The 24891-nt window shown below is 34.0% G+C and overlaps 1 protein-coding gene across 1 annotated transcript in view; it reads left to right on the top strand.

Moving 5' to 3' along the window:
- Window positions 1–24891, top strand: part of CSMD1 (CUB and Sushi multiple domains 1) — a 1059051-nt gene that overhangs the window by 791800 nt on the left and 242360 nt on the right. Inside the window, exons 13-17 of the mRNA XM_058802826.1 lie at window positions 11210–11392; window positions 13281–13607; window positions 15331–15525; window positions 20096–20234; window positions 24428–24615. Of these exons, the coding sequence (XP_058658809.1) occupies window positions 11210–11392; window positions 13281–13607; window positions 15331–15525; window positions 20096–20234; window positions 24428–24615 (1032 nt within the window). The remainder of the gene's footprint in view (window positions 1–11209; window positions 11393–13280; window positions 13608–15330; window positions 15526–20095; window positions 20235–24427; window positions 24616–24891) is intronic.

Genomic DNA, 24891 nt, shown 5'->3' with positions numbered 1-24891 from the left:
TTGGTACTAAATAAAGATCTGTGGGAAATATTAAGCAACAGTTGAAGATTTTGATTCTGACATGCAGTTGTCTATTAGTGAGACCCTCTAAAAAGAACATTGATATCACTGAAGAGTTCTTCAGAGTTCTTCAGTGCTTTTTATCTTTCCCAAGTCCTTTCAACCACTGCATGATTTATCCATTCAGCTCATACACAGACATAAATTTTACACTTTGACTGAAATTGATGTGACATACTAACACCTCCACTTGATGCAAAGTCAGCACATCCTCCAGAACAGCATTTTTTATATTGCTCTCTCATTTTATTAGCAATTTAGATTAAAGGGGTTTGTTATTCAGTTGAAATAATGACTTATGCTTATTTTGTTGTGAAATTTGAGAAAAACAGTACTTCCTAATCTAAAACATTACCAAGGACAAGTTTCATTGTGCATTTGTGCATTTTGTGCATTTGATTTCTTTCTTGCATATATGGCAGCATATAAAAAAATCCATTCAGACTCTTTATTATACATGAAAATTGCTGAATTAAGTTACCAAAAGGTACAATATCTTAGCATTGTGTGTGTTTGCAAGCTCTGTTTTCATATGAACATTTCTGAAAACTCAATTTTATTCTAATCATAATTAGAATAAACAACATTTACTAGAAAATGGATCATCTGAAATATGGAGTCTTGTTGTTCTCAGAACATCACTCATAAAAGATTGTAGATTGAAGTTTTTTAAGTGCAAAAAGTAATTGACTGCATGAAATGGGATATATGTGCAGGTGAAGCTGAATCCAATGAGTTGACTGTCAGTGAAAAACAGTTTGCTACTGCCTAGTCCCTTCACCTCTCCTCTGACCTTTCTGGGCCAGCAGAGCCGTGGCCAGGCCTCTCTTCAGTAAGACATTATGCACCCTTCTTGGAAAGATTTTAAAACAGCATTTCCTTTGCAATTCACTCATAGGTTAGGCATTAGTAGTCTTTTCAAAGGGTCTTTATTTTTCCTTTCAGCGTCCAAAGAATAGTGTGATGCTGAAGAAACTTTTGGAAAGCAGAGCACTATTTACTTTGAAACAAAGTCATGACAAGTAGATGCAAAAGAAAGCAGTGAATGTTTTGCAAATACTTTCACAGTATCAGTTGTAATATAAAAAATAAATGAAGCATGAGTCCTTGTAAATGCATATGTAAACTGTTTCCAGTCTATATCTCCAGTCATGCCTGTTGATATGTTTTTCCAATCATTTGAAAGAAAAGAAATTTAGGACCATTTCTTTCAGATAATGAATGAATTTGGCTTTGTTTCACTCCTAGACCGTGATATTAGCATGTGTGCACTTGCATAGCCTTCCTTGCAGAACTAAGACTTTAGGTGCTTAAAAAAAAAAAAAGCTAGAAGATACAAACCTTTTTTGATATTTCCTATGATTTGCAGTACTCACCACATTTCAATCTATCTGTCTTTGATAATTCCAGGGTCCTAATATTTGTTGCCACTTTCAGTTTTCTAATGTCTATATGTACTCTGAAACAGTAAAATGTTTTTCTGCAGTCACCTTTAGAGAGAACATGATAAAAAAGCTTTCATCTGTTAATTTTTCTATTGTACTGTATTCGCATGCCGTAGAAAAGGTGAATGAGTTTTGGTGAGCATCATTTCTCAAGTTTATTCAGCTTGCAACTGAACTTTGCTGGAGTGTGTTTCCAAATATTATCATATTAAGTTTGGTTCAAAATCTAATCAGCTGCTTGGAACCATGGCCAGAGGTTCCTCCTGTGTTTTTTTTTTTTGTAAAATTAATATGCAGAGGAAAGAGGATGAATTTTAACAGATTTTAGCAAGAATCAGATGTAAAAAAAATTCAATTTTTATTTTTTCCTAATTTTCATAAATTCACTTAATTCTAGTCTTAATTTCAACTCACAATATGCTCAAGAAAAGTGAGTGCAACCTATTTATTGGGATTGTCCTTTAATCTGCCAATATTGAAAGTATATAAAACAATCTGAGCATTCCTAATCTGTTTGCTTGTCTACATTATATAGATTTGGATGTGCTTTCACCAGAACATGTACCTGATAGGAACAGCATAAAAAAAAAAAAAATTACATTATCCCCTGGCTTGTGCTATTTGGGAAAAAATCAAAACCAAAAACTCACAAGCAGCAAACCAAAACAACATTGCATTTGTCAAACACTTCTTAAAATACCTTTTTATGATTTTTTTTTTAATGAACAGATTTTAATTGTATCCTGGTTTCTCTATGAAGGCTACAGTTAAGCTTTGTTATATGGTAACAGACACAGGATTTCCATGTAGCAGTTTGATGGGGTTTTTAGGTTTGTTCAGTTAACCTCTACATAAAAACCATATTCAGAGAGGCTTTTTTTCAGCAAAATAACCAATACTGTTAAATCCCCATCATAACCCAACCTGTCCTCCTTCCTTTTTCCTTCTGGGTATGAAAATGGAAAATCAAGACATTGAATGGAATTTTAAGAGTAAGTCCAATCTATCTAATCAAAGTCAAATAGATAGTTAATGCTCATGAAGACTCCCCTATGTGCCTCTGTGAAATTTCAGTTTTTAATTGCTATCACTGAAATAAGCACATGAATTTTAGTTATTTGTTCATTTATTTTTGTGAATTTATACTATGCCTGCAAAACATTTACATGTACATATGGGTATGTTTATATGGAATAGCTTCCAGAATGACTTCCAGACTGAAAGCAGTGAGATTTCCTTTGTTTACACAGTAGTTTTGTGTTATGTTCCTCAGAAAGTGTGTTTTCTTTGGGAGAAAAAAACCCTCCTGTTAAGCCTTGGCCATGTTGACATCTTTGGAAAGAGAAGGAAAGTTTGTCTTGCTTAATCCCACCTCTCCCTAGGGCACCACCCCAGAATTCTTGGGTGACCAATGGGACAGGAGCCAACAAGGCTGGAGGAAAAGCAAAAATACACAAAACATACAAGATACAGATAAGAAAAAAAGGAAATTTTATCTAGATGGAAAGATTGTCCATGCAATAAAATCTCAAAGTTAATCAAAGAGAGAAACTTTGAGATCTTGAGAAATTGTGCATTGCCAAAAAAAGTTAAGAGGTTCTGGACTGAGTCCAACACTAGAAGGCAGGATTTGTCCTGCAGGGGCAGAATGTAGGAGAGGAGCGTAAGGCCCAAAGATGTTGGGTTTTTTTGTTTGTTTTTTTTTTTCCTTCAGAAGAATATTTTTGGAGCAATGCTTCCTTCTTCTTTATTCTTTGCTGAAATATCATAAGGGAAAATTATTTGGATGTCCACACTGTACTAATATTGGTACATTCAGTTGCTTCCAAGGCTAACATTTTCTGTTTGAGCACTTACTGCTTCTACAACCAGCATTAGAAAAGTACTGAGTTGAAGCTCCAGCAAATCCACACATGATTGTAATCTTTAATTTTCTACTATGGATCTGTACTTATCACTCCTGGTCTTTAACGTGGAGGCACGCCCACTGTAAGGTACTGAAGTGGATACTCAGGGAAAATAAGGTATTCCCATTTAACATTAATTTTATTTTGCAAAATATTCAGCTGCCATAGGCTTGAGATTTTGGTGAGGCTTTATTTTAAGAGTATGAGAAAAGCAGTACTTATATGGGTATATGTGCTTGAGAAGACTACACCCATAATATATGTCAGGTTAAAGCATCTTGAAATAGTGTGGCGGTGTTGTTTACCCATTTTTCTGTAATATTTCTGTAATAAACTGTTAGGATTGGGATTAAAAAGTATAGATTAGGGTAATTGAAGAAGTTCTATCATCTAATGTTTATTCTTTATTCACATTTTTGCTTCAAAATACCGTAATTATTTAATTGCAATCCATTTACTGTGTGCTAAATTAATTTGCCATGATGCCAGTTCTTAAGAAGAATGCCATGTGCTACTAATTTAAAAGGTTCAAAGTCCAAATATATTGTGTCATCTGAGTTTATAATCTGAATAACATATTGTTTGTATGACATGGCACATTTTCCATAAAACGATGTTAACTACTGGTAATTATATTTTTGTCCTTTAACCCTTTAGAAATAGTATTTTTATGTTGGTGGTTCCATCACTTTGCTAAGGATCAGTGTTGGTTTTACAATCCTGTTGCAATTGATTTGCTAGTAGCAGCTCACTGATTTTCTTTCTAGATTGCTACCATGTCTTTCTTGTCAGGACTTAAGATAATTTTAAGTACAGATGTTGAAGGATACTCACTTATAAAGGAAGATAAAGCATATAATTTTCCTAGTTGGAGGAGACCCATTTGATACATAGGTATTTTTTTAATACCTTGGTTCTTCTCTCCGGTTTTTGAGCCAGTCATGTGGGATCTCCCTTGTTCTCCATAAATTCTTGAAGATAATTGCTAATAGTTCATTGGCTACTTCAGTTTCAGTACTGAATTTATTTGGGCCCGTTCCCTTGAATGTGTCTGCATTTTCTAAATGGTCCTTAAGCTGTTCTCTTCCTATCCTGCCCTTCTTTTAATTTTATTTAAACATTTTTATCTAGATAAGAGAAAATGTTCTTCATTCTCCTTTCCTGCAAGCTATTTTTCTTTCTCTTAATTTTAAGGACAATTTAATTCTACAAGTTTTGTCACTGCCTTCTGCCTCATTCTGTGGTTTGCCTTTTCACAATATTCACCCTAACTTTATTCTGATAATTTCTGAGGCAGCTGCACTTCCTTTTTCCTGTGCTTCCCATTTTCCATAATATTCCAAGGATATTTCCACAGGATAACTCCGTGCTAACTTTTTGTCCAGGGCGCTGCTCGGTCCTTTGTGCTGACAGAGCCTGCTATTTCTAGCAGTAAAGCAAGATGAACATTAATTTGAACAATATCATGTTTCTTATCACAAAACATTAGAATACAAATCTACAGCGAGACCAAAAGCATATTGGTACTTGACAATAATAGGTGTTTAAGGAAAAAATGCTGAATTATATGGTGATAAATTAAGAAACAGAATATTTTCTGTTTCCAGTGATGCATGCCTTAAATAATTTGTCTCCCAAGAAGATTTTCTTCCATGTATTTGTCCAACAACTTTTTGAACACATGTATTTCACTGACCAGAAAAAGAGATTTTCAACTTATTTAACTGGTTCTCATTTCCTCAGTAACTTTGATCTTTTGTTTTCCTCTCCTAGTTCTAATGTTACCTTTTTTAAATGGAAGAGCAGTACTATATGCAAAATTCAACATGCAAATGAAATCTGTAAATGTTTTTGTGTGAGGACAGAATGATAATCTCTGTTTTGTTCACTGTTCCTTTCCTAATAATTCTTAACATTTTCAATAGCTTAGAGTTTCATAGAATTATTTAGTATGCCAGAGCCTCTATTGCTGGAGTCCTAGTCCTAATCAAATCAGAACCTATCATTGTGCATGCAAGCTCATAATAATGATTTTTTTCCCATATTTATTTTTTTACAAATTTTGGTAATGAATTTGTCATGCTTGGTTAGTAGGTACCATACATTTTTTTTTTTGCTACAAGTAACAAAAAGCTTTTTCCTTATTGCTGTTCCTATTTGATCTGCATTAACCCCTGAACATGTAACATTTATTGTAAATAAACAAACATTTTATTTTTCTGCTTTCTGTAATAACATTCATAATATTTAAGTACACAGTATATATTAAACTTACAACACATATTGTAAAATTTGTTTTCTGCTTTATTTTTTTCAAGGATTTGTATAGGATATGATGCAATACAGTGCTATTATTACCAGCAAGCCACCATATGCTATGATAGTGAGCTGTTAGTTTAAATTGACTTCCTAGAAAAATTGTTTTTTTCATCAATCTGATTCTAAAGACATGTTTGGTTTTTTTCTTAGTATTGATACAGAATGCAATAAGGTGGAAGCAGCAAAAATTAATCTACTGGATATGATCTGTGGTCTTTTTGATAACAGCAAGGACAAAACATTTCAGAGAAAATGTGAGAGCCTCTTAAAATGCAGCAGGGCACTATATGATCTGTGAAGGCCTTCTCTTTTTATATTTGGAGAATGATAATAAATTGCACTGTTAAATTTCTTTGAAGAAATTTACTGGAATAATGATAAAATTGTGATCATTTATAAAATTGTCATGTAAGGCCATCCTCTTTTTAGTGGTAGGCCAACCTCAGTTTAGCTTTAATAGCCAATTTTACAGTACAATTATGTGCTATCTGAAATATTTTTTGTATTAGTTTTGATTTCCCATTCTCTTTTTTAGTAGTAGTTCCCAAGTTCCATTGCAGGAATCATGTATATAATATTCCTTTTCTTATGTCTTCTTCTGCAATCCTGAGCATCTTTCTATCCCTTCTTATTCTATAAGGGTTTGCTTGCATAAGAGTACCTCCTTTGTGTTTTTAAACTACATTAGGTATTATGACTGTTAGCAAAGGGAGGCATGAGGAATAAGAGGAAATAAAATAAATCATCCCTTTTCTCATATATGGAACATGAATTTTTGTGACCTCTTGGAGTTTAAATGTTAAACTCTCCTTTCCTTTTTTTTTGGAGGGGGGTAAATGTATATCTGCACCAGTTCACAGCTTCCCTTAATCTATCTTGACTATAAATAAGATTATAATTATAAAATATTGTAAAATAATTAGGTTTTAAAGCTATTGACTTCAACTATCTCATAAAAACCTGAAGTTTATTTTATAGCTCAAAAATTGATTTTTGCTTGTCACGTGTTAAAACACGTATTTAGTTTAAATTGTATTTATGCATCTAAATTATTAATATGTGAGATCATTATTTATACTCTTTGGATTGTATCCAGATTCAGATTTAATACTTAGATGATTCACTAATTGTCTAAGCTAGACTATTGGATAGTGTGAATGAAAATGCAGCAACAGTAAGAATTTAATTTAAACTGTGTATTTATAATCTAGTAACAAGAGAGGAAAAACAATTAATTACTCTTTCCATGAATAGCAAGTTTAAGAGTTCAAAATCTAAGCCATGAATTATTTTATTTAACATTTCAGATACCATAGTCAAAGTCCTTACATCAAAAAATACCTGAATTGCAATGTGACACCTTTCAAATAGTAGTCATGATGCATATTTAAATGCTTAATATGACTTTTGAATCACCATATTTCTTCATTTGAAAGAAAACAGATCAACAGAAATGTCTTTCAATTAAATTCAGAGAGATATGACCTTACAGTCAGAAATCTAATGTTGTCATTCTTCTAACATGAAAGAAAGAATATTCCCTGAAACTGAGTAAATATTTCTAGTTTACAAACAAGATGAAAAGTCTGTTTCCCAAGGCTATTGAAAGAGGGTACATGAAAGCCAAGAACAATTGCATAAGATCAATATTAATATTTTGTTAGCCAGAGGGAGCTGATGTTTAAATTTAGGCTTGAGAGTTTATGTGCAAACTTCATGAAGTTCATGGAGCTCTAAGAACTCACATCAAAAGAGGTTCAACATTGAATGAGTACACAGAATCATCCTAAAAACCAGGGCTTTAATTGCCGTGCTAAATAGGTTAGCATAGATTGTATTTTCATGTTTGTTATTTTAAGAACATTTTCTATCCCATAGGATTTTTTTAAGAGCTCAACACAACTTCAATGGAATTGGTCTGAAATGTTCTCTTTTTAGCAAACTGATACAGAGCATTTCTTAATTTATGAAACACAATCATCCATACATGTGTTGGAGCAATACACACATTGCATCTCAGCTGCATTTAGACATTTTACAATGTACAAAATTGTACAATGACTAAATCTGTACAAGTCAAACAGGTAAAGCAACTATACAAAACCACAGAGGACAGAAAAATTTTGAAAATTGCTACACCCCTACTACTCTAGATCTAAAGAAAGAGTATTCTTTATGTGTATATACAAAACCATTTTTGTGGACTTCTGCATCTTCCCATAGTTTTGGATTGTTAATGTAATGAAATGTAGCTTTTGACTAAAGAGAATCAGAGAATCATTTAAGATCATCAGTCCAACCATTAACCAAGTTCCCCAACTAAATGATGTCCCTCAGTGCCACATCTACATATTGTATAAATACTACTGGGATGGTGACTCAGCCACTTCCCTGAGCAGCCTGGTTTGATGCTTGCCAGCCCTTTCTGTGAGCACCTTAGAGCACCTACCTGTACCTAATGGGAGCCTTCAAGAGAGCTGCAGAGGGACTTTTCATAACAGCATCTAATGACAGGGCAAGGGGGAATGGTTTTAAACTGAATGGTTTTAAACTGGGATTCACATTCTCTGAACCAGAGAGAGGCAGTGAGAGAAGCAGAGAAAAGAATGACCAAAACATTTCTTATCTCATTTGCTGCGCCTGTGTTGTGCCAAAGTGGAACGCATTGTGGAAGATTGTTTACGTGAAGGGAATTGGTAATTGGATTCTAGTGTGAGTGTTTTGATTCACTGACCCATTGAATCCATGTATATGTGTTCAGGGTAGTCAGCTGACAGCCATGGGATTCTGGTGGGTGCTTGGCAGATTCAGTTAAGATGCAATGTAACATAGTGTAATGTAGTATAGCATAATATAGTATAATAAACTAATAATTAGCCTTCTGGTATCCATGGAGTCCTACTCATCATTCATTCCTTGGTCGGCGGCTCCCTGTTTCCAATAGGAGGGTAGTTCTGGAATTGATTTTAGGAAGAAACTTTTCTTGTGAGGGTGCTGAGGCACTGGAACAGGTTGCCAAGAAAAGTCGTGGATACCTCATCCCTGGGAGCATTAAAGGCCGGGCCAGTTCTGAGGAACTTGGGCCGAGTGGAAGGTATTCCTGTCCATGACAAAGGGCTAGAAGTAGGAGATCTTTAAGGCCCCTTCAAACCCAAACTCTATGATCCTATGATGATTCTATGAATTACAATGAGTGTTGTCTCTCAGCCCGAATAACTTTTGACTAGAGTAGATTTCCTGTTAGGGATACATACAGTCTTCAATTTAAGGTTTGTGAAGAAATGGATTCCTACACCTGGATGGAATTTTTCAAGAAGTGTTTTGTAAATCAGCCATATTTTATGTATTGTTTTTATGTTGAACAAACACGCACAGACCCTGAATGTTTAAATATAAATAAAGTTATTGTAATTATTTTTGACATTTTTTGAGTTATTTGGCTTTTAAATATTAAATGAATTGATTCAAAGATCTATCTATTGTGTTTTACAGAACCTGAAATTTATCAGTCAGGTTTTTTTAATAACACATATTTTATTAAAACCATTTTTCCAAGGAATGAAACATATTTTAAATGTTTTATCTGAATTTAGTGTTAATATTTTTAATTTGAGAATGGTTTTTGTGCTTTAAAATAAGATATTTACAAATCTGAATTATATACCACTATATGCCCATATGGACATTCCTGGATGAAGGGTGATACATTAAGAATAGAAAAGGATTTGGTTTGTCTCCTAAGTTTGGCAAAGAGTTTATGATCATTCTCACATGCTGGATTAGATACAGCTTACTGTCATTGGGGGAGATGAACTTCTAAAATGTCATTAAAATGTGTATTCCAATTTTTTGTGGCTCCCCACATTTTCATGAAGTATGTGGAGATGTGCATAGTTGAAAACACAGGTGTCAGTGCTATTCTGTGGAAGTAAAAGTCAATATCTCAGTGGGAGCAGACAAATAGGAGCTATATTAAAGCATTTGTAGGTATAATTTAAAATCATTATTTATAAATATTCTTTATAAAATTTCTCTCGCAATGCTTTATTTGTGTTTTGTATTTGTGTGCTGGACATTTTGAAAAATGTTTTTAATAATTTATACATTCTAACTTACTGCTCCGACAAATTATTTAAATAAAATAATAATGGGTGCATCAGGCACAGCATCATTAGCAGGTCTAAAAAACTATCACATCGTGAAATATGTGCTGTACATTTCTCAGAATGTCTGTCAACAATCTGTTAATGATTGTTTGAACTGTGTAAACATAGTGGATTTATTTCACATGTCATAATTTTATATCCTGTATCTTAAATTTTCTGTTGCTGAGTCAAGGTATGTACTTCTGCCAGGATTTAACAGAATTTGATTTAACAATATTTGACAGCAAACATTTTCAATTGTGTTATGTTAATATTTAATTCAGTGAGTTGAATTTTCTTGTTGTCTTGAATGTTTCTGATTTCATACCTTAGACTGAACTGTAAAGTATTTAAATACCAAGAACTTCATCTGTACATTCATTTTGAATCAGATTTGCATAATTTCATTACATGTGCAGCAACACAGTTTATAGAATCAGAAGTGTTTTGTTGTTACTTTTTTGATCAAAGGCAAGTTAATTAAAAAAATTGTTTTCAATTTAATAGCAAAGAAATGGAGGCTTCCGTTTTTGATGAGCAGCCATGTGTATAGTGTTTTGTAAGATGATTCTGTCATAGGCAATTAATACTTATATTTTCTTTCCAATACTTATAGTATTCATAAATTTCATAACACTTGAATTTTTTTATAGCCTTATCTGGTTTATGTAGATTTGAGATCTATAAATTAAGTAATTTAAGAAACAGAGCTCCTAGAGAATATCTTGAAGTATTATCCAAAATGTTAATTTATTCTCAGCATAGCTGAATGCAGCTGGGAAAAACGTGGCTCTAATTTGAAGTTTGTGATTAAGAAATAATTCCTCAATTTTGCTTTTATTATACTTCAGCTATTTTAAACTGAAATCTATTGACTCTATTAGGAAATTTTATACTTTTAATCATATTGTTAATAGACTTATAAATAGGATTGCAGATGTGAGAGTTAAGAGAATCTTTAGTGCGAGTACTTCTTTGCAAGAAAAATTATCTATATCTACTGTGTCTCCATGGGTAGGATGGAGACTGTGGCTTTATAATTTTACCTTCAAATATGTGGTAATTTGGTGCAGTCATGCAGTCAAATATAAGTATTTTGTTATTTTCAGCAATGCAGCAATGTAGGTATGGAAGCTATTAGCTTGTCAAAGACCTTTAGATCTTAAGTCATCCTTGAGGCTGTTGCACATCATTTACCTCTAGTTAATTTTCAGCTGTAAATATTAGTTTAATGTATAACGCCAAATATTTTGAAAATATTTCTGATACTGACATATGAATTGATTGAAAATGTATGTTGCTTATTATTGCATTTGATTTTTTCAATATTCAGAAATAGAGAAAGGAGGTTGTGGAGATCCTGGAATTCCATCATATGGGAAAAGGACCGGCAGCAGTTTTCTGCATGGAGACACACTTACCTTTGAATGTCAAGCAGCTTTTGAACTGGTGGGAGAGAGAACAATTACATGTCAACAAAATAACCAGTGGTCTGGCAACAAACCCAGCTGCGTTTGTAAGAATTATTATATTTTTTCTGTGTTATTTTTCTGACCTTAACCTCTTGCATTTCTTAACTTTTGTGACTAATCAACAGGAAAATACTTCAAAGTACCTTGAAGATTTTTTCCATCATGTTTGTGGTTTTTTTTTTTCAATTGTCTTGGTGGCTCATTTATGGGGAACGTCACACAGGACTGTTTTTACAATGTACTTTACACTCATTTTCTATGTAATTGAACCACTTAACACTCTTCATGTAAATGTATGTTGAATTAGATTCTAAATGAGCAATTCCTAATAGCAGAAAAGCATTAAAAAGGACTCTGTGGCACGTACAGGTTTCATTCAGGCAGTGCAAAAAAGCCTGCAAACCCACATAAGATTGGCTTGCTTTTTTTTTTATGTGATATATCACAAAGGTGTGAATATGAATATAAAGAAGTTAAGAATATCAAACATAGGAAAGGTTTAGGAAAGGTCATTAGTTGTGATTTTTGTTTTAAAAGATAAAATATATTTGTTAAAAGAGGGTTGTTGGGTTAGTGTTTTTTTTTTTTTGTTGTGTGTTTGCTTGGTTTTTTTTTTTTTTGTGTTTGTTTTTGTGGGTTTTTTGGGGAGGGGTACAGTTTAGTTGGGTTGAGTTGGGGTTTTTCCATTTCTTTTTGCTTCCTTTCTTGTAAAATAGAGCAAATCATTCAAGTACACAGGTATATTAGGCACTCCAGTTGTGCAGATTGTGTTAAGTTTTCCTAAAAAGAGTCATACAAATCAGTGCTGGATTTGACAACCACCACAACCTTTGTGAGGTGTCCTATTCTGTTTGGACAGATGTGTACATTGAATCTCTGTTGGTACAGGACTTAACAAACTGAGAAGATTGCTCTGGACCAGAATAATCCTCAATAGGCCTTGCAATGCTGAATTGTGTCTTAGCATGTAAAGCCTAAGCACAGAGACAGTTCAGCTGCTGATCCCTTGGAAGACAGAAGCTGTGTTTCTTCATGGTGCTGTATTGCATTGGATTGCTGTATCAGTTTGTGTTGGCCATGGAAATTATTTTACTGTGCTTCCAGTGTTACATACGCACATGCCCCATGAAAAAGCATGGAATATAACATCTATTTACACACACTGAGTTCAGTTTGACACAGTTGAAGAGCTGAATAATGGTTGTCCTTTGTGTTAACTGATATTCAGTGAGTCTAACCCTTTCTGAACATACTGCACTTCTGCCTACAGTAGCAGTCACAAGGTCAAAACTCTGAAACCAGTTAGGCAATGTCTTGAAGAAAATTGGCTCAAAATAGTAACAAAGGATTCTAGCTATGAATCATTTTTGGTTTTGTTCTACACATCAAAGGAAAACTAGGGTAAAATAAGTTCAGATCATGTACTCTTAAGATTTCTTGATTCATTCACATTTAAATTTCCACTGTTATTTACATCAGAATGAACTTTGTATACTACAGACAAAACTGGCCCTTGTGCTTGATTATTTTGATTGTTAAATAGTTAATGCATATTTGGAAAAAAAATCATTCAAATTTGGAGATAATATTTTCATTTTAGAACAAACCTGACAATTTTTTGCAAATTCTTATGCATCAAGAATCACTTTTGCTTGCTTGGTATTTGCTACATGCAAATCTCTTGCAGGCCGTGTTTAAGTCACTCAGATTCACTTGGGAGACAAAACATTGGAGAACTGTTCTGAAACTGTTAAACATTTTATGATTGTATGTATAGTAGTTTTGACATCCAGGCTTCAAAATCATCCTTTTCCACAAGAATAATAATTTAAAAAAATTGAAAGACAAACATTTGTAAAGTTTGTGGATAGTATTTTGAGAATCTTATTTCTTTCCTTGTTGTTCTTTCCCCCTTCTTGTTCTTTCCTTTAGTTTCATGTTTCTTCAACTTCACCACACCATCTGGAATTATTCTTTCTCCAAATTATCCTGAGGAATATGGGAACAATATGAACTGTGTTTGGTTAATTATCTCAGAGCCAGGAAGCAGAATCCATCTGATTTTCAACGACTTTGATGTAGAACCTCAATTTGACTACCTTACAATCAAAGATGATGGGATTTCAGATTTACCACCTCTTGGCACATTTTCTGGCAATGAGGTCCCTTCTCAGCTGGCTAGTAGTGGGCACATAGTACGACTTGAATTTCAGTCAGATCATTCTACCACAGGAAGAGGATTTAATATCACTTACACAAGTAAGAACTGCTTTTTATTTTATGCTTAGTTTTATGCTTTCTTTATAATAATTAAAATGTATTTATCTTTATTTCAGAAGTAAATTGTAATGATTGTATAATTGCACTATTTTCAGATGTCTTCCTTGTATTCATTAGCTTATCTGAATCTTTGTCATTTATTTATTTTAATTGTTACAATGCTGAGGAATTCCCTTCATTATTATTATTTTTCTTTTTTATTCATACTGTGTAAGTGCAGGTCCCATAACTAAAGTCCAGGTCTTTCACATCAAAGTATCCAGTGCATGTAATTTAATATACTTCTCAGGGGAACCATCAGGAATAAGTTCATAAAGGTATTGATCTTTGATCCCAAATAGTAAACAGAAAGGCATAATAGTAATCATCAATACAAATAAATAGTTGTGGGATGGTGTTTTGTTTTTGTATGTTTTTTTCTAGATGAATGGGGTGGAATCTAAGAATACAAACCCCTAAGAATAGAGTGCTCTTTTTTGCATTACACATTGCAGTTACACTCTGTGGTTTTTCTAGTTTGTAGAACACAGCTGAACTGATGCAGAAGTCTTTCCTATAAGAGTACACGAATTTATAATCATTCTTCTACCTGGCTCCTGTCCCTTTACAAATTTTAAGAATGTGCTACCTTTGAGAAGGCAACTCTCAAATGTACAAAGTTTAATTGTAACTTGACAACCAGTCCAAAAGCTGTTAAATATGGGCCTACTGGTCATGCACCTATAGAGAACTGCTGAGAAAATAAGTGTCTCCTGTTTGGGCAACCAGGCCAAGAAATATCTGGCTACAGATGGCCCTCTGCTTTGTTTATATAAAAAGATATTACTAAACAATACCCTCAGTAGAAAACCAGTAACAGTATTGTCTTCTAAAAAACATTTTTACATTTGCTGTACATTGCTAACTCTCCTAAAAGTTTTATGAGTCATTCAAAGACACTGCTTATACAGAGGTTATCATTTTAACTGAAGAAATTATCTTCTAAGGTTATAGAAGTTAATCGACAATAAAGTTGTCTTTGAGATCTTTTGCACTGTTTCTATGTTGTGCCAATTAAAATAATAGTTTTTCTGGCCAAGGTGTTTTCTTGCATTATTTGGAAAGATTCCCCACATAAAGCTGGAATTCATTGCTTTCCATCTTTTTTAAGTCTTAGATGCTTAAATTGCTCTTTTGCTTTTATAGGAAGGGATAATTTTTTTCCTTAGAAAAATGGCAGGAAGAAAAAAGGGGAAGCCATTTCCTCTTGTTTTATCACTTGGTACCTGTGAGAGGAGGCCAATATTCACTTTGCTACAACCTCTTTCCAGGTAGCTGTAGGGAGCAATGGGGGCTCCCCGTCAACCTCCCTTTCTTTGGGTTAGACAGTTCCAATTCCCTTATGTTAGAGGCAAAACCCCTGGATTTTGTCCAGAGGAAAATTTAGGCAAACTATTCTTGTGTACCTAAGCCACATATACCTAAAAACTTCTGAATTCCAACTATGTTGCATGTCATTGGATTTGAATCTGACTTTTTATTGAGAAATTTTCTATACTTGGAATTAAATATTACTATGTTATACATGTTACATATACTACTACAACTGCAATATTATTCTCCTCCTCCTCCAAAAAACAAGACACAAAGTTTAAATGGATGGGTTTCATTATTGCTACTATTGTGGGTTTTATTACCAACATTATTACTTTGTTTTTATCAGCCTTTGGCCAGAATGAGTGTCACGATCCAGGCATTCCTATAAATGGGAGGCGTTTTGGAGACAGATTCCTTCTGGGAAGTTCTGTTTCCTTTCACTGTGATGATGGCTTTGTGAAGACTCAAGGCTCTGAATCCATAACCTGTATTATGCAAGATGGAAATGTAGTATGGAGCTCCACTGTCCCACGTTGTGAAGGTAAGGGCACAATCTTTACTTTGCACCTACAGCTTGAATAATGACACCATTTAAATTTAGCTTACTTTTTACACTTTGCACATAAATGAGACTGCTTTACCTGAAGTTATTAATTCATCTTAACACTCTTCCAGTCAAGTGAGAGCACAGTAATAGAAACAAGATAGCTTGCTTTTATATTCTTGGAATAAATTAGCATTCTAAAAATCTGGTTGCTATTGTTTCCAAGTTCTGATTGTCACCATCATTACTCAGTTGTGAATTATAACTGCTATAACAGTTTTGGCTGTACATACTGAAGAACAATTAGATAACACATATAAAGTAAATAAAGCTTCTATTTAGAAGTCTTTTTCGAAAATTTACCCCTTTAACTTTCTCAAAATGAAAGTATACCTGCATTTCTGTGTGTAATAATATAGCCTGCAGTATACTTATTTCTGAGAAATATAGTGAAAACCAGAGCTATGTTTAATATCCATGATATTCCCAAAAAATTACATATTTATTTGCTTTCTTTTCTTAGGTGAATAAATAGACTAAGATGATATCTACTAAGGTTTAAAACTCTCCTTAGAATGAAATACAGTAAGAAGAATTGCTTGATGCTTAACTGATAGGTCTAAAGTCAAGGCAGATGAGTGCATTTAATAAATGACTAATGTATGTTTTTTTTAAAACTCATGTTCAAAGTGTATACATTTTCTTAAACAATAAATACATAGATACATAGACAGACTCCAGTTTAAAAGGATTTTTTGGGACAACTAATCCAAACCGTCTAAATCTCACATTTCCATTAATTTCAGTCTCATTGCAATTACTTAAGGATCTGGATCATATAATTTGTTATTTGGCCCGTTTGAGAACTCAGTTTTCATGAGACTGTGCATTTTAAAGAAAATTTTAAAATACTGAAGAACCCTTACATGTCTGCAGCTGGTTAGAAGTGTATGTGAGCCTGGATATTGTACTTGCAAAATTTCTGACCCTGATTAAAGCATGTTTTACAGTAGAGCAGGGTTTTTCTTTTATTCTTAGAGCAAACCCAGCCAACTCCAGAGCAGGGCGTAGGGTGTTGTTTTCTGTCAGAAGACTTTTTTCTCATTTTGAAACTGAAGATTCAATTGTTAAAGTATTTAGTGTAATCTTTGTGTAATTTTATTTTTGAAAATGTGTAGATAAAGGACCAAAGATGAGAACTTTGAAGGGAAAAAAAAAAGAGAGAAAAAAAAATTACAGAAAATACTTTTCCAGAAAATATATAAGTGCCCCTCAGTTATCCTTTTGGAATGTGTACTTGGTTTTTAATGAGGAAAAGATTAAACTAATAGACTGGCTTGGGGTTTGATTTTTTTGTTTTTGTTGGTTTGGTTTTGGTTTTTTTTTTAAAGATTTTGCTCTTTGTTTCTTTTATAGAAAGCAGTAGTTAGCTTCAGGATGTGTTCCTTTCTGATGTGGATTCTCTTGATAATTGAAGGAGTTTCTGGGCTTTGATTATGGACGAAGAATCCTAAGCATGATTTAGTTTGCTTCTAGCTGTCTGAGATTTCTAAACAGCTGATGGGTTTTTTTTGTTGTTGTTGCTCTTCTCTGGTTTTTTTTCATACATAACTGTCTCTGTAAGCAACACCTGAAATACATGAAGTAAATGATGTACATGAAGTGCTATAATTAGTTGAGGATTAACAGTCTTAGGACTGTTCTTGTTCATAGTATGATGATATTAATTTTAAAAAATCACTATGGAGTAAATTGATTTCCTCATTAAACATACACATGTAGGGTAAATGCCATTTTACTGGCCTGTCATTTTGCTTCAAAGAAAATTTGGTGTGTTTCAGGATTTGTGGGTTGCTTTTATCACTTTAATCTGGAAAAAATTCCTTGAGATGAGTGCAAGTCAAATGAAATGAAAAAAACCTCTCTGATTATTTTTTTTTTGTGTTGCTAAAAACATTGAAATAAAGTTAGTCATAATAATTTGCAACTCACAAATTCATGTTGCCATCCATTTCTATATGGAGTAATAGGTAGGTTTGTCACTGCTTAGAGAAACAGAAGAAATCTAGAAAGATTTCCTGTGCTGAAATGTAGAATTTTCTGATAGTGATATAATTGACTTCTTCTATGAGGACAATATAAATGATACTAAGATACATTTACCTGACCTTGAAAGTGTTCGTCTGTTATGCTGTGCCATAGCCTTTAGTAAAACATAACATCCCAAGGCCCTGTGCCATGACAGCTTAAATTTTTAAGGCACTCATGTTTACCTAAATTTGTTCTGTCATTTCTGCTGTTGTTTAATCCTGTTCCAAAGTCCTTTAATTTTGCTCTGAAAAATGCCTCTATCTAGCCCTGTCATTTTCACAGCCCTCTTGTAATACATTTTTTTTTTAAACTTTTTATGGCGGAGGATCAAGTTAGAGAACGTTCAAACAAATTTGACATAGAGGAATGGGTCTGATGGGATGCAGCCAAGATTTTTGAATAAGCCATCCAATGACATCACAAGGTCACTCAATATCTTGGGAAGCTGGTTTAAACCAGGTAGATCCCTGAGGACTGGAAGAAAGCAAATTCCAGTCTTGGAGAATGGAAAAGGAGAAGATCTGAAGAGCTACAGGTCTTATCTCTATCACTGGGAAAGGTGATGTAATATTCCTTGAAACCATTTCCAAACCATTTGCTGTGGTTTAAACCCTGTTGGAAATTAAGCCACATGCAGCAGCTCTTTCCCCCTCCAACCCCTCCTGTGGGAGTGAGACAAAAGGCAGATGTTCTGAGTTGAGATAGGGAAACAGCAATGAGATAAGCGAGAAAGAACAACAATATTAATAACAAAAGTTTAGGAGAGGGCAATTTGCATACAAAAAAGTGCTCACCCACTGCCTGACTGACCAACACACCCAACCAGTCTCCAAGTGTGGGTGGCCACCAAGACAAAGATAAAATGCCCTCCAGATCCTCCTCCTCAAGTTTTGCCTCCACCCCATGTCATATTCACATTCTCTTCCTCTTGCAAGTGAAGTTCCTGACTTCTGACCCACAGAGATGGTGTGAGTGTATGGAATAACCACCCAGGTGTGCCCACATAGCTCCAAACTCTGCCCCCCTCAAGGCTACTGCGAGAACATTAACTCTGTCCAAGCCAAAAATAGGACAAAATGAAGAAAACTATGGTGACTGGGAGTAATCAACATGGATTTATGAAGAGGAGAATCATGCCTGACCAACCTAATAGCCTTCTGCGTTAGGATGAACTGTCTGATGGATGAGGGGAGAGTAGTGGATATTCAGTTTTAGTAACATCTTTGGCACTGTGTCTTGCAAAATTCTCAATGATAAACTGAGGAAGTAGGGACTAGAGAAGTGAACAGTGAAGTGGACTGGAAATGGACTGAACTATTTGGCTGATAGAATTGTAGCCAGTGTCACAACTGGAGGTTAATTGATAGAGGTGTAGCCCAGGGGTCTATCCCCTATCCAATACTGTTTAAAACCTTTAGTACTGAACTGAATGCTAAGGCAGAATGTACTCTGAGCAAGTCTGAAGATGATGTAAAACTGGGGGGAGTGGCTAGTGTTCCAGATGTTTGTGCTGCTGTTTAGAGGGACGAGAGAGGCAGGAGAAATGAGCTGAAAATAAATGACAGATCTTCCCCATCTATTCAGCATTGGTGAGGCTGTGTTGGGAGCACTGTGGGCACTCCTGGGATCCACAGTACAAGCGAAATGTGGACTGCAGTGAGTCCTGTGAAGGGTCACACAGATAAGTAAGAACTTGGACCATCTGTCATACAAGAAGAGGTTGAAAGAAATGTGCTTGTCTTGACTGGAAAAGACTCAGGACTCAAGAGGGATATTGTCTATGTGTACAGTAACTGATAGGATGATTTAAAGAAGGTGGAGCTAGACTCTCCTCAGTGGTGCAAAATGACCTGACAAGAGGCAATTAACAGAAACTGAAATACATGGATTTCGGTTTAAAGATGAGAAAAACATTGCCCTGTGAGAGTGATCAAACATGTCCAGAAGGTGTGGGGAGTGTCTGACATTGGAGGGAAGGCGTGATCCTGACTGGGCATGGTTCTGTGCAGTCTTGTTTTGAGCAGGAAATGGACTAGATGATTTCCAGACATCTCCTTCAACTTAAACCATTCTATGATCCAATGGAATATTTAAAACTACCAGTTCCACTGAGCTCAGTGATTGCTCAAAAAGGTGGCACAGAACAGTGGTAATAATTACTTGGAACAATTTGTCTGATGTTTCCATGTCAATATGGAATCATTCTGGATTTAAATGTGATGAGACAGTATAATTTTTTAATATGATACTGTGCTTTTCAACAGAAGGAAGGCTGGCAGATCCAAGTGCCATGCTCTGTGTGTTAAAATATATAATAAGAGAGTGATAAGACACATTGCAGGCCTTATGACTCTGATGAAATCAAAGTGCTTTGTTAAAATATTAAAACTATATAAAACAATTTCTTTGAATATAATATATTAGAAATAATTTATATGTTACAAATATATGTATATTTGGTTTTTTTTTCTTTCAGCACCATGTGGGGGACATTTGACAGCATCAAGTGGTGTTATCTTGCCACCAGGTTGGCCAGGATATTACAAGGACTCACTTAATTGTGAATGGGTGATTGAAGCAAGACCAGGAAATTCCATTAAGATCACTTTTGACAAGTGGGTATCATAAAGTTAAACAAGAAGTAAGGTCTGAGCATACACACTTGCTTTAGTATTGAAGAATAAGTATATATGTTAAGAACTCAAACCATAAAAAGGAACCTCATAGCAACAGTCACAATACTATTCCTACAAATAGGCAATTAAATGTGTTTTTCTATATGTGTTTTTGCTTCCATTGTACTCAGCAGGAAGTTCCAGAAATTTAGGATGCTGACTTTTTTTTCTCATTAAAGACTTCATAGTATTTATAGGCTTATATTTATTTGCAATCTTTTTTTTTAATTAATGTTCAGAAGCCTGAGGTTTTCAGAGATGTCTTCTTAAATGGAAATAGAAGTTTAAGTCATAAGATGGAGCATTTAAATTTTATAAAAGGAAATGAATTGCCTGAAGTTGAATGCACATGAGTGCAGTGTGATGACAATATTTCTGAGAAAATAATGAGAAACATAGGCTTTTGTGACATGTGGTGCAGTTTAAGAACTCAATTTGCTGAATTTTAGACAGATGCACACACATTTTCAATTGCAGAATTCTGGAATTTTGTAGACAAATTGAACTGCAATGACATTAAACAAGAACTTGGAGTTTATAAAATGGAGAAGTTTGATCACATATCATTTTTGAAGTACAGCAGATACACAATGAATCTACTTCAACATTATCTCAGCATTAATAGCAAATGGATTCTGTTGCTGCTCCCTAATTGTTTTAATTGCAAAGCAGTATTAATATTCTGCATTTTGGTTTTGGTAGACAAAGAAAAACTTTTCATATTTTCTTTGGAGATTTATGGAGCTTTTCTGGAAGGTTTAGAAAATTGTCTAACTATACTACATCACATTATAATTTTTATTAAAAGTGTTATGCTTGTTAATAATAGTAAAACCTTGCTTTTGCAATAAAATTATTTTCTTTTGTCCACAAGGTATTGTTACCCAGTTTAAAAATTCCATGTAAAACCTTTTTTATTGCTTATAAGAAAAACTGACTTTGCCGTCTGATATAGCAAGTTACAAATCAGTAATTGATTTTGTCAATTAATCAACAAATAAAATATTTTTGTCAAGTATATGGTCTAATTTGCGGAAAATTGAACCCTTTTATACTTCACTATATGACTTGCTTCAAAGACATACCTAACAGAATGAAGCTTTGTACAGATGTGATATTAATAATGTAAATTATCTCACTCTTGAGCTAATGAAGCTTTAATGTTTCTAGACAAAAGTGCCTTTCCAGAGTCCTTAGAAACTTTCCAGAAGTAGCAGCAAGTGACTTCATGACCCTATGATTATATTACATTGAAAAATGTTGCATTTCAAATTTTGCCTAATGCCTGGAACTGAAACAGAAAAATAAAATCTATTGAATCAAGTCATGAGGAAAGGGGTAGAAGAATAGTGGCTGACCTGAAGATCTTTGGTACTTTGAATATTGTTAAAAAATAGTTTGATAATTTATACAGCTAACCTTTTTATCCAAAACCAACCTGACTGTACGAAGAATAGTGTAACACAATGTCCTTTAAGTCTTTTTAAACCTATCTAAGTACATTTGGAGGACATCCTACCTCTTACTATATGAGTAAGCTAATAAACATTAAAATAAACTAAAACCCAAAAATGTAACCATTAATTAGATACTTTCAGTAGTGATGAAGAACTTCCAATAACAAATTGTCTTGATTTATCACTTTTGGGAAAGTGCAAAGACTAAAACTAAAAACCAGCAACAAAACCAGACCAATTCAAAAGACAATTCATTCCCTTAAACCCTCAAAATCAGAGAAGTGAATTATAAAGTCACATTTGAGTTTGACATGAGCAGGAATCTACTGGGAATAAAGATCATTGTCAGAGTAGCACTTGCTGTTAAGAGTTATTTTCTGGTTTCTGTCTCCAGCAAGGGTTTGCCATCCCTTGTTGTCATACTGTCCTGCTAAGAAAACTGCAATTGCTCGCTGAGAGCACTTTATTGCTAATTAGTTTGCCTCACAAACATAACTGTCAAAATAATTGAACTGTTCAATTACTAATCTTGAGTCTATTCATTATGAGTACAAATAAAGTATTTAAAGCAGCCTAGCTGTATCTGTCTGTTTTCATCATTCTGCTGCAGGATAAATCAATGTATAATCTCTGAAATTACGGAAGAGTACTGAAAAACTGTCAAGTACTTTAGTGATGCCCTCTGTGACAGTCTATTTGGGTAAATTAAGTACTCAGTGAGCCTTTCCAGGAACAAAATCTGATGTGTTTATGTCGCTAAATTGTTGAAATAGTGTCCAACACGCTTCTTGAGTTTGTCAACTAGCATTCTCCCAAATAATTATCAAACAGAGCCAGGAGTTACTGTGGGCAAGCAACCATTCATAATAGGAAATTTGAATAGTATCTCCTTCTTTGAGAGTCTAAAGGATATATTTAATAGTCTGGATGTAGGCCATTCCATTCTAGCTAATTTCATTGCTAGAAACGGGTCCTGAAAATGCTTAATGTATTAGCAAACCTGCAAGCCCTGTATTCCACTGTCAGAGTGGATAGATAGCAGTAAAGCAATCATTTGGATTTTATCCAAAGTACCATAAATCTAGAGTTTTCTGTGTAAAGAGGAAAGAATGATACAAAGTGCCTAAGTCGGTTTCTGAGCAGCCATTAGCTCTGATAGCAAAGCAAAAGCTTTCTGACTTATGGCTGTGCTTTTGTTTTCAGGGAACCATGAGAGAACAACTAGAAACAATATTAAATACTGGCTAAAACTGAGCTTGTTCTTACTTTTATTGATGTGTCTGTAAGAATATTTTTACAAGAGCAATGCTATTTGTTCTGGAAAATGTAATGGGATGGGAGCTTGGTCATTCTGTCATCATTTCATAATGAAGTATAAAGTTTATTTACATTTTGAAGGAATGTCACATGATTTTCTCCTTTCTCAAGTGTTTAATATTTCGCACTCTTCTTAAATTACAAGAATACACTTTCTTATCTCTAGACCACTTCATGTGTCCCATATTGGCAAGACAGCTAAGGGTGTTCACTTTGAAAATGTATTGTATTTTGTAGGGATTTCTGCTGCTCTCAGAAGTTGAACTAACAAGACTTATGGGAATAGAAGAGAAAAAAACTCACAACATATGCATTGCTGAAAGATGAAAATAAGAATATTGGGTCTGCATGCAAATATATTTAGAGCAGTGTAAATATCTGTATAATAACACAAACTTCATTGACAGGAAAATTTTTTGTGTGCATGGTTTAGATGCTACAGCATATCAGAATCTAATATAACCACAAACTATCTTGAAAGGCATCTGATGTAAAAAATGCCAGTTCAAGTTCATCTTGAGAAAGAGCAGGTTTGTGCCGTTTGATTTAAGAACAAGTAGTAGATGACATAGATATCCATTATGAACTGGAGAAATGTGATGTGGTTTAATGATCGGCAGACATATTGACTCTCCTGTTGATTTTAAAGTTATTTTTTCTTGTAAATCAACCCTCATTAGTCTCCTTACTTTCCATTCTAGTCTATATTACCTGTTGGGTTTTTTTTTTGACACACTAAAGTAAGAAGTCATGCTTATTATAACAATAACAAATTTCAAAATAAAGGCTTGATTTAAATCTAGCATTTTTACTGCTTTATTTCATAGGACAAAAACGATTACCTAAAAGTAAAGTAACAAGCTATGTTAGAATAAAAGCTTTGGATCTAAAAAAATTAAACACTTGATGATCTATAAAACAGCTTTTGCCAAATAGCAAATATCAGATAATGAAATTATTGAGATGAAATAATGAAGTGTTATGAAGATGTTCCTAGAGTGTCCAAATATTTCTTAACCTGAGGGCAAAAAAATTTCTTGGATCTTCATACTGCAATTCTGTTTGAGACAATTTGCTTTTTTGTACCCACTAAATGTCTTTCTGAATGCCAGTCATATGGCTGATCTGAAGTATGCTGAATGCCTTAAATTATTTTTATGATACTGCAAAAAAAGCAAGGAAAATGATTCATGAAACCCTCTTTAATTTTATTCTTGGTAGTACAAGGATGGATTTGTAGCTATGTAATTTTTTTATGTGTGGTATTCTTTGTCAGTTACAAGTGAGTTGCATTTCTATCAGTTGAAGAAAATAACACCACTTGTCCATCCACCAGCTGACTTGCATATTCCTTTTCAGATTCCAGACCGAAGTTAATTATGACACTTTGGAAGTCAGAGATGGGCCAGCAAATTCATCACCATTAATTGGAGAATACCATGGAACGCAAGCACCTCAGTTCCTTATTAGTACTGGAAATTATATGTATCTGCTGTTCACTACGGACAACAGTCGTTCCAGCGTTGGTTTCCTAATTCACTATGAGAGTAAGTCTGGTATTTCTCAAATAGTTTTATTTAATCTTGAAGAAATTTCTTTAATTAGAAAATGAGCAAACAAATGGGAACAAATAAAATTCAGTAGTTATATTTGTGTAAGAACAAATTATTTTTACTCTGTGTTGTATTGACAGATAATTCTGGAAGTATTCATTTTGGAAATTTTTCCTTCATGAGTTCTTTTATGAGAAGAGTCAGAGTTATTCAGAGTCCTTACAGACCTAGCTGTTTAATCAAATGCAAAATTTTAGAAGCTTTCCCTTG

This window comes from Ammospiza caudacuta, chromosome 3, assembly GCF_027887145.1.
Source record: "Ammospiza caudacuta isolate bAmmCau1 chromosome 3, bAmmCau1.pri, whole genome shotgun sequence".
NCBI lineage: Eukaryota > Metazoa > Chordata > Aves > Passeriformes > Passerellidae > Ammospiza > Ammospiza caudacuta.
The sequence above is the reverse complement of the archived record's forward strand: the minus strand, read 5'-3'. Positions and strand labels throughout refer to the sequence as shown.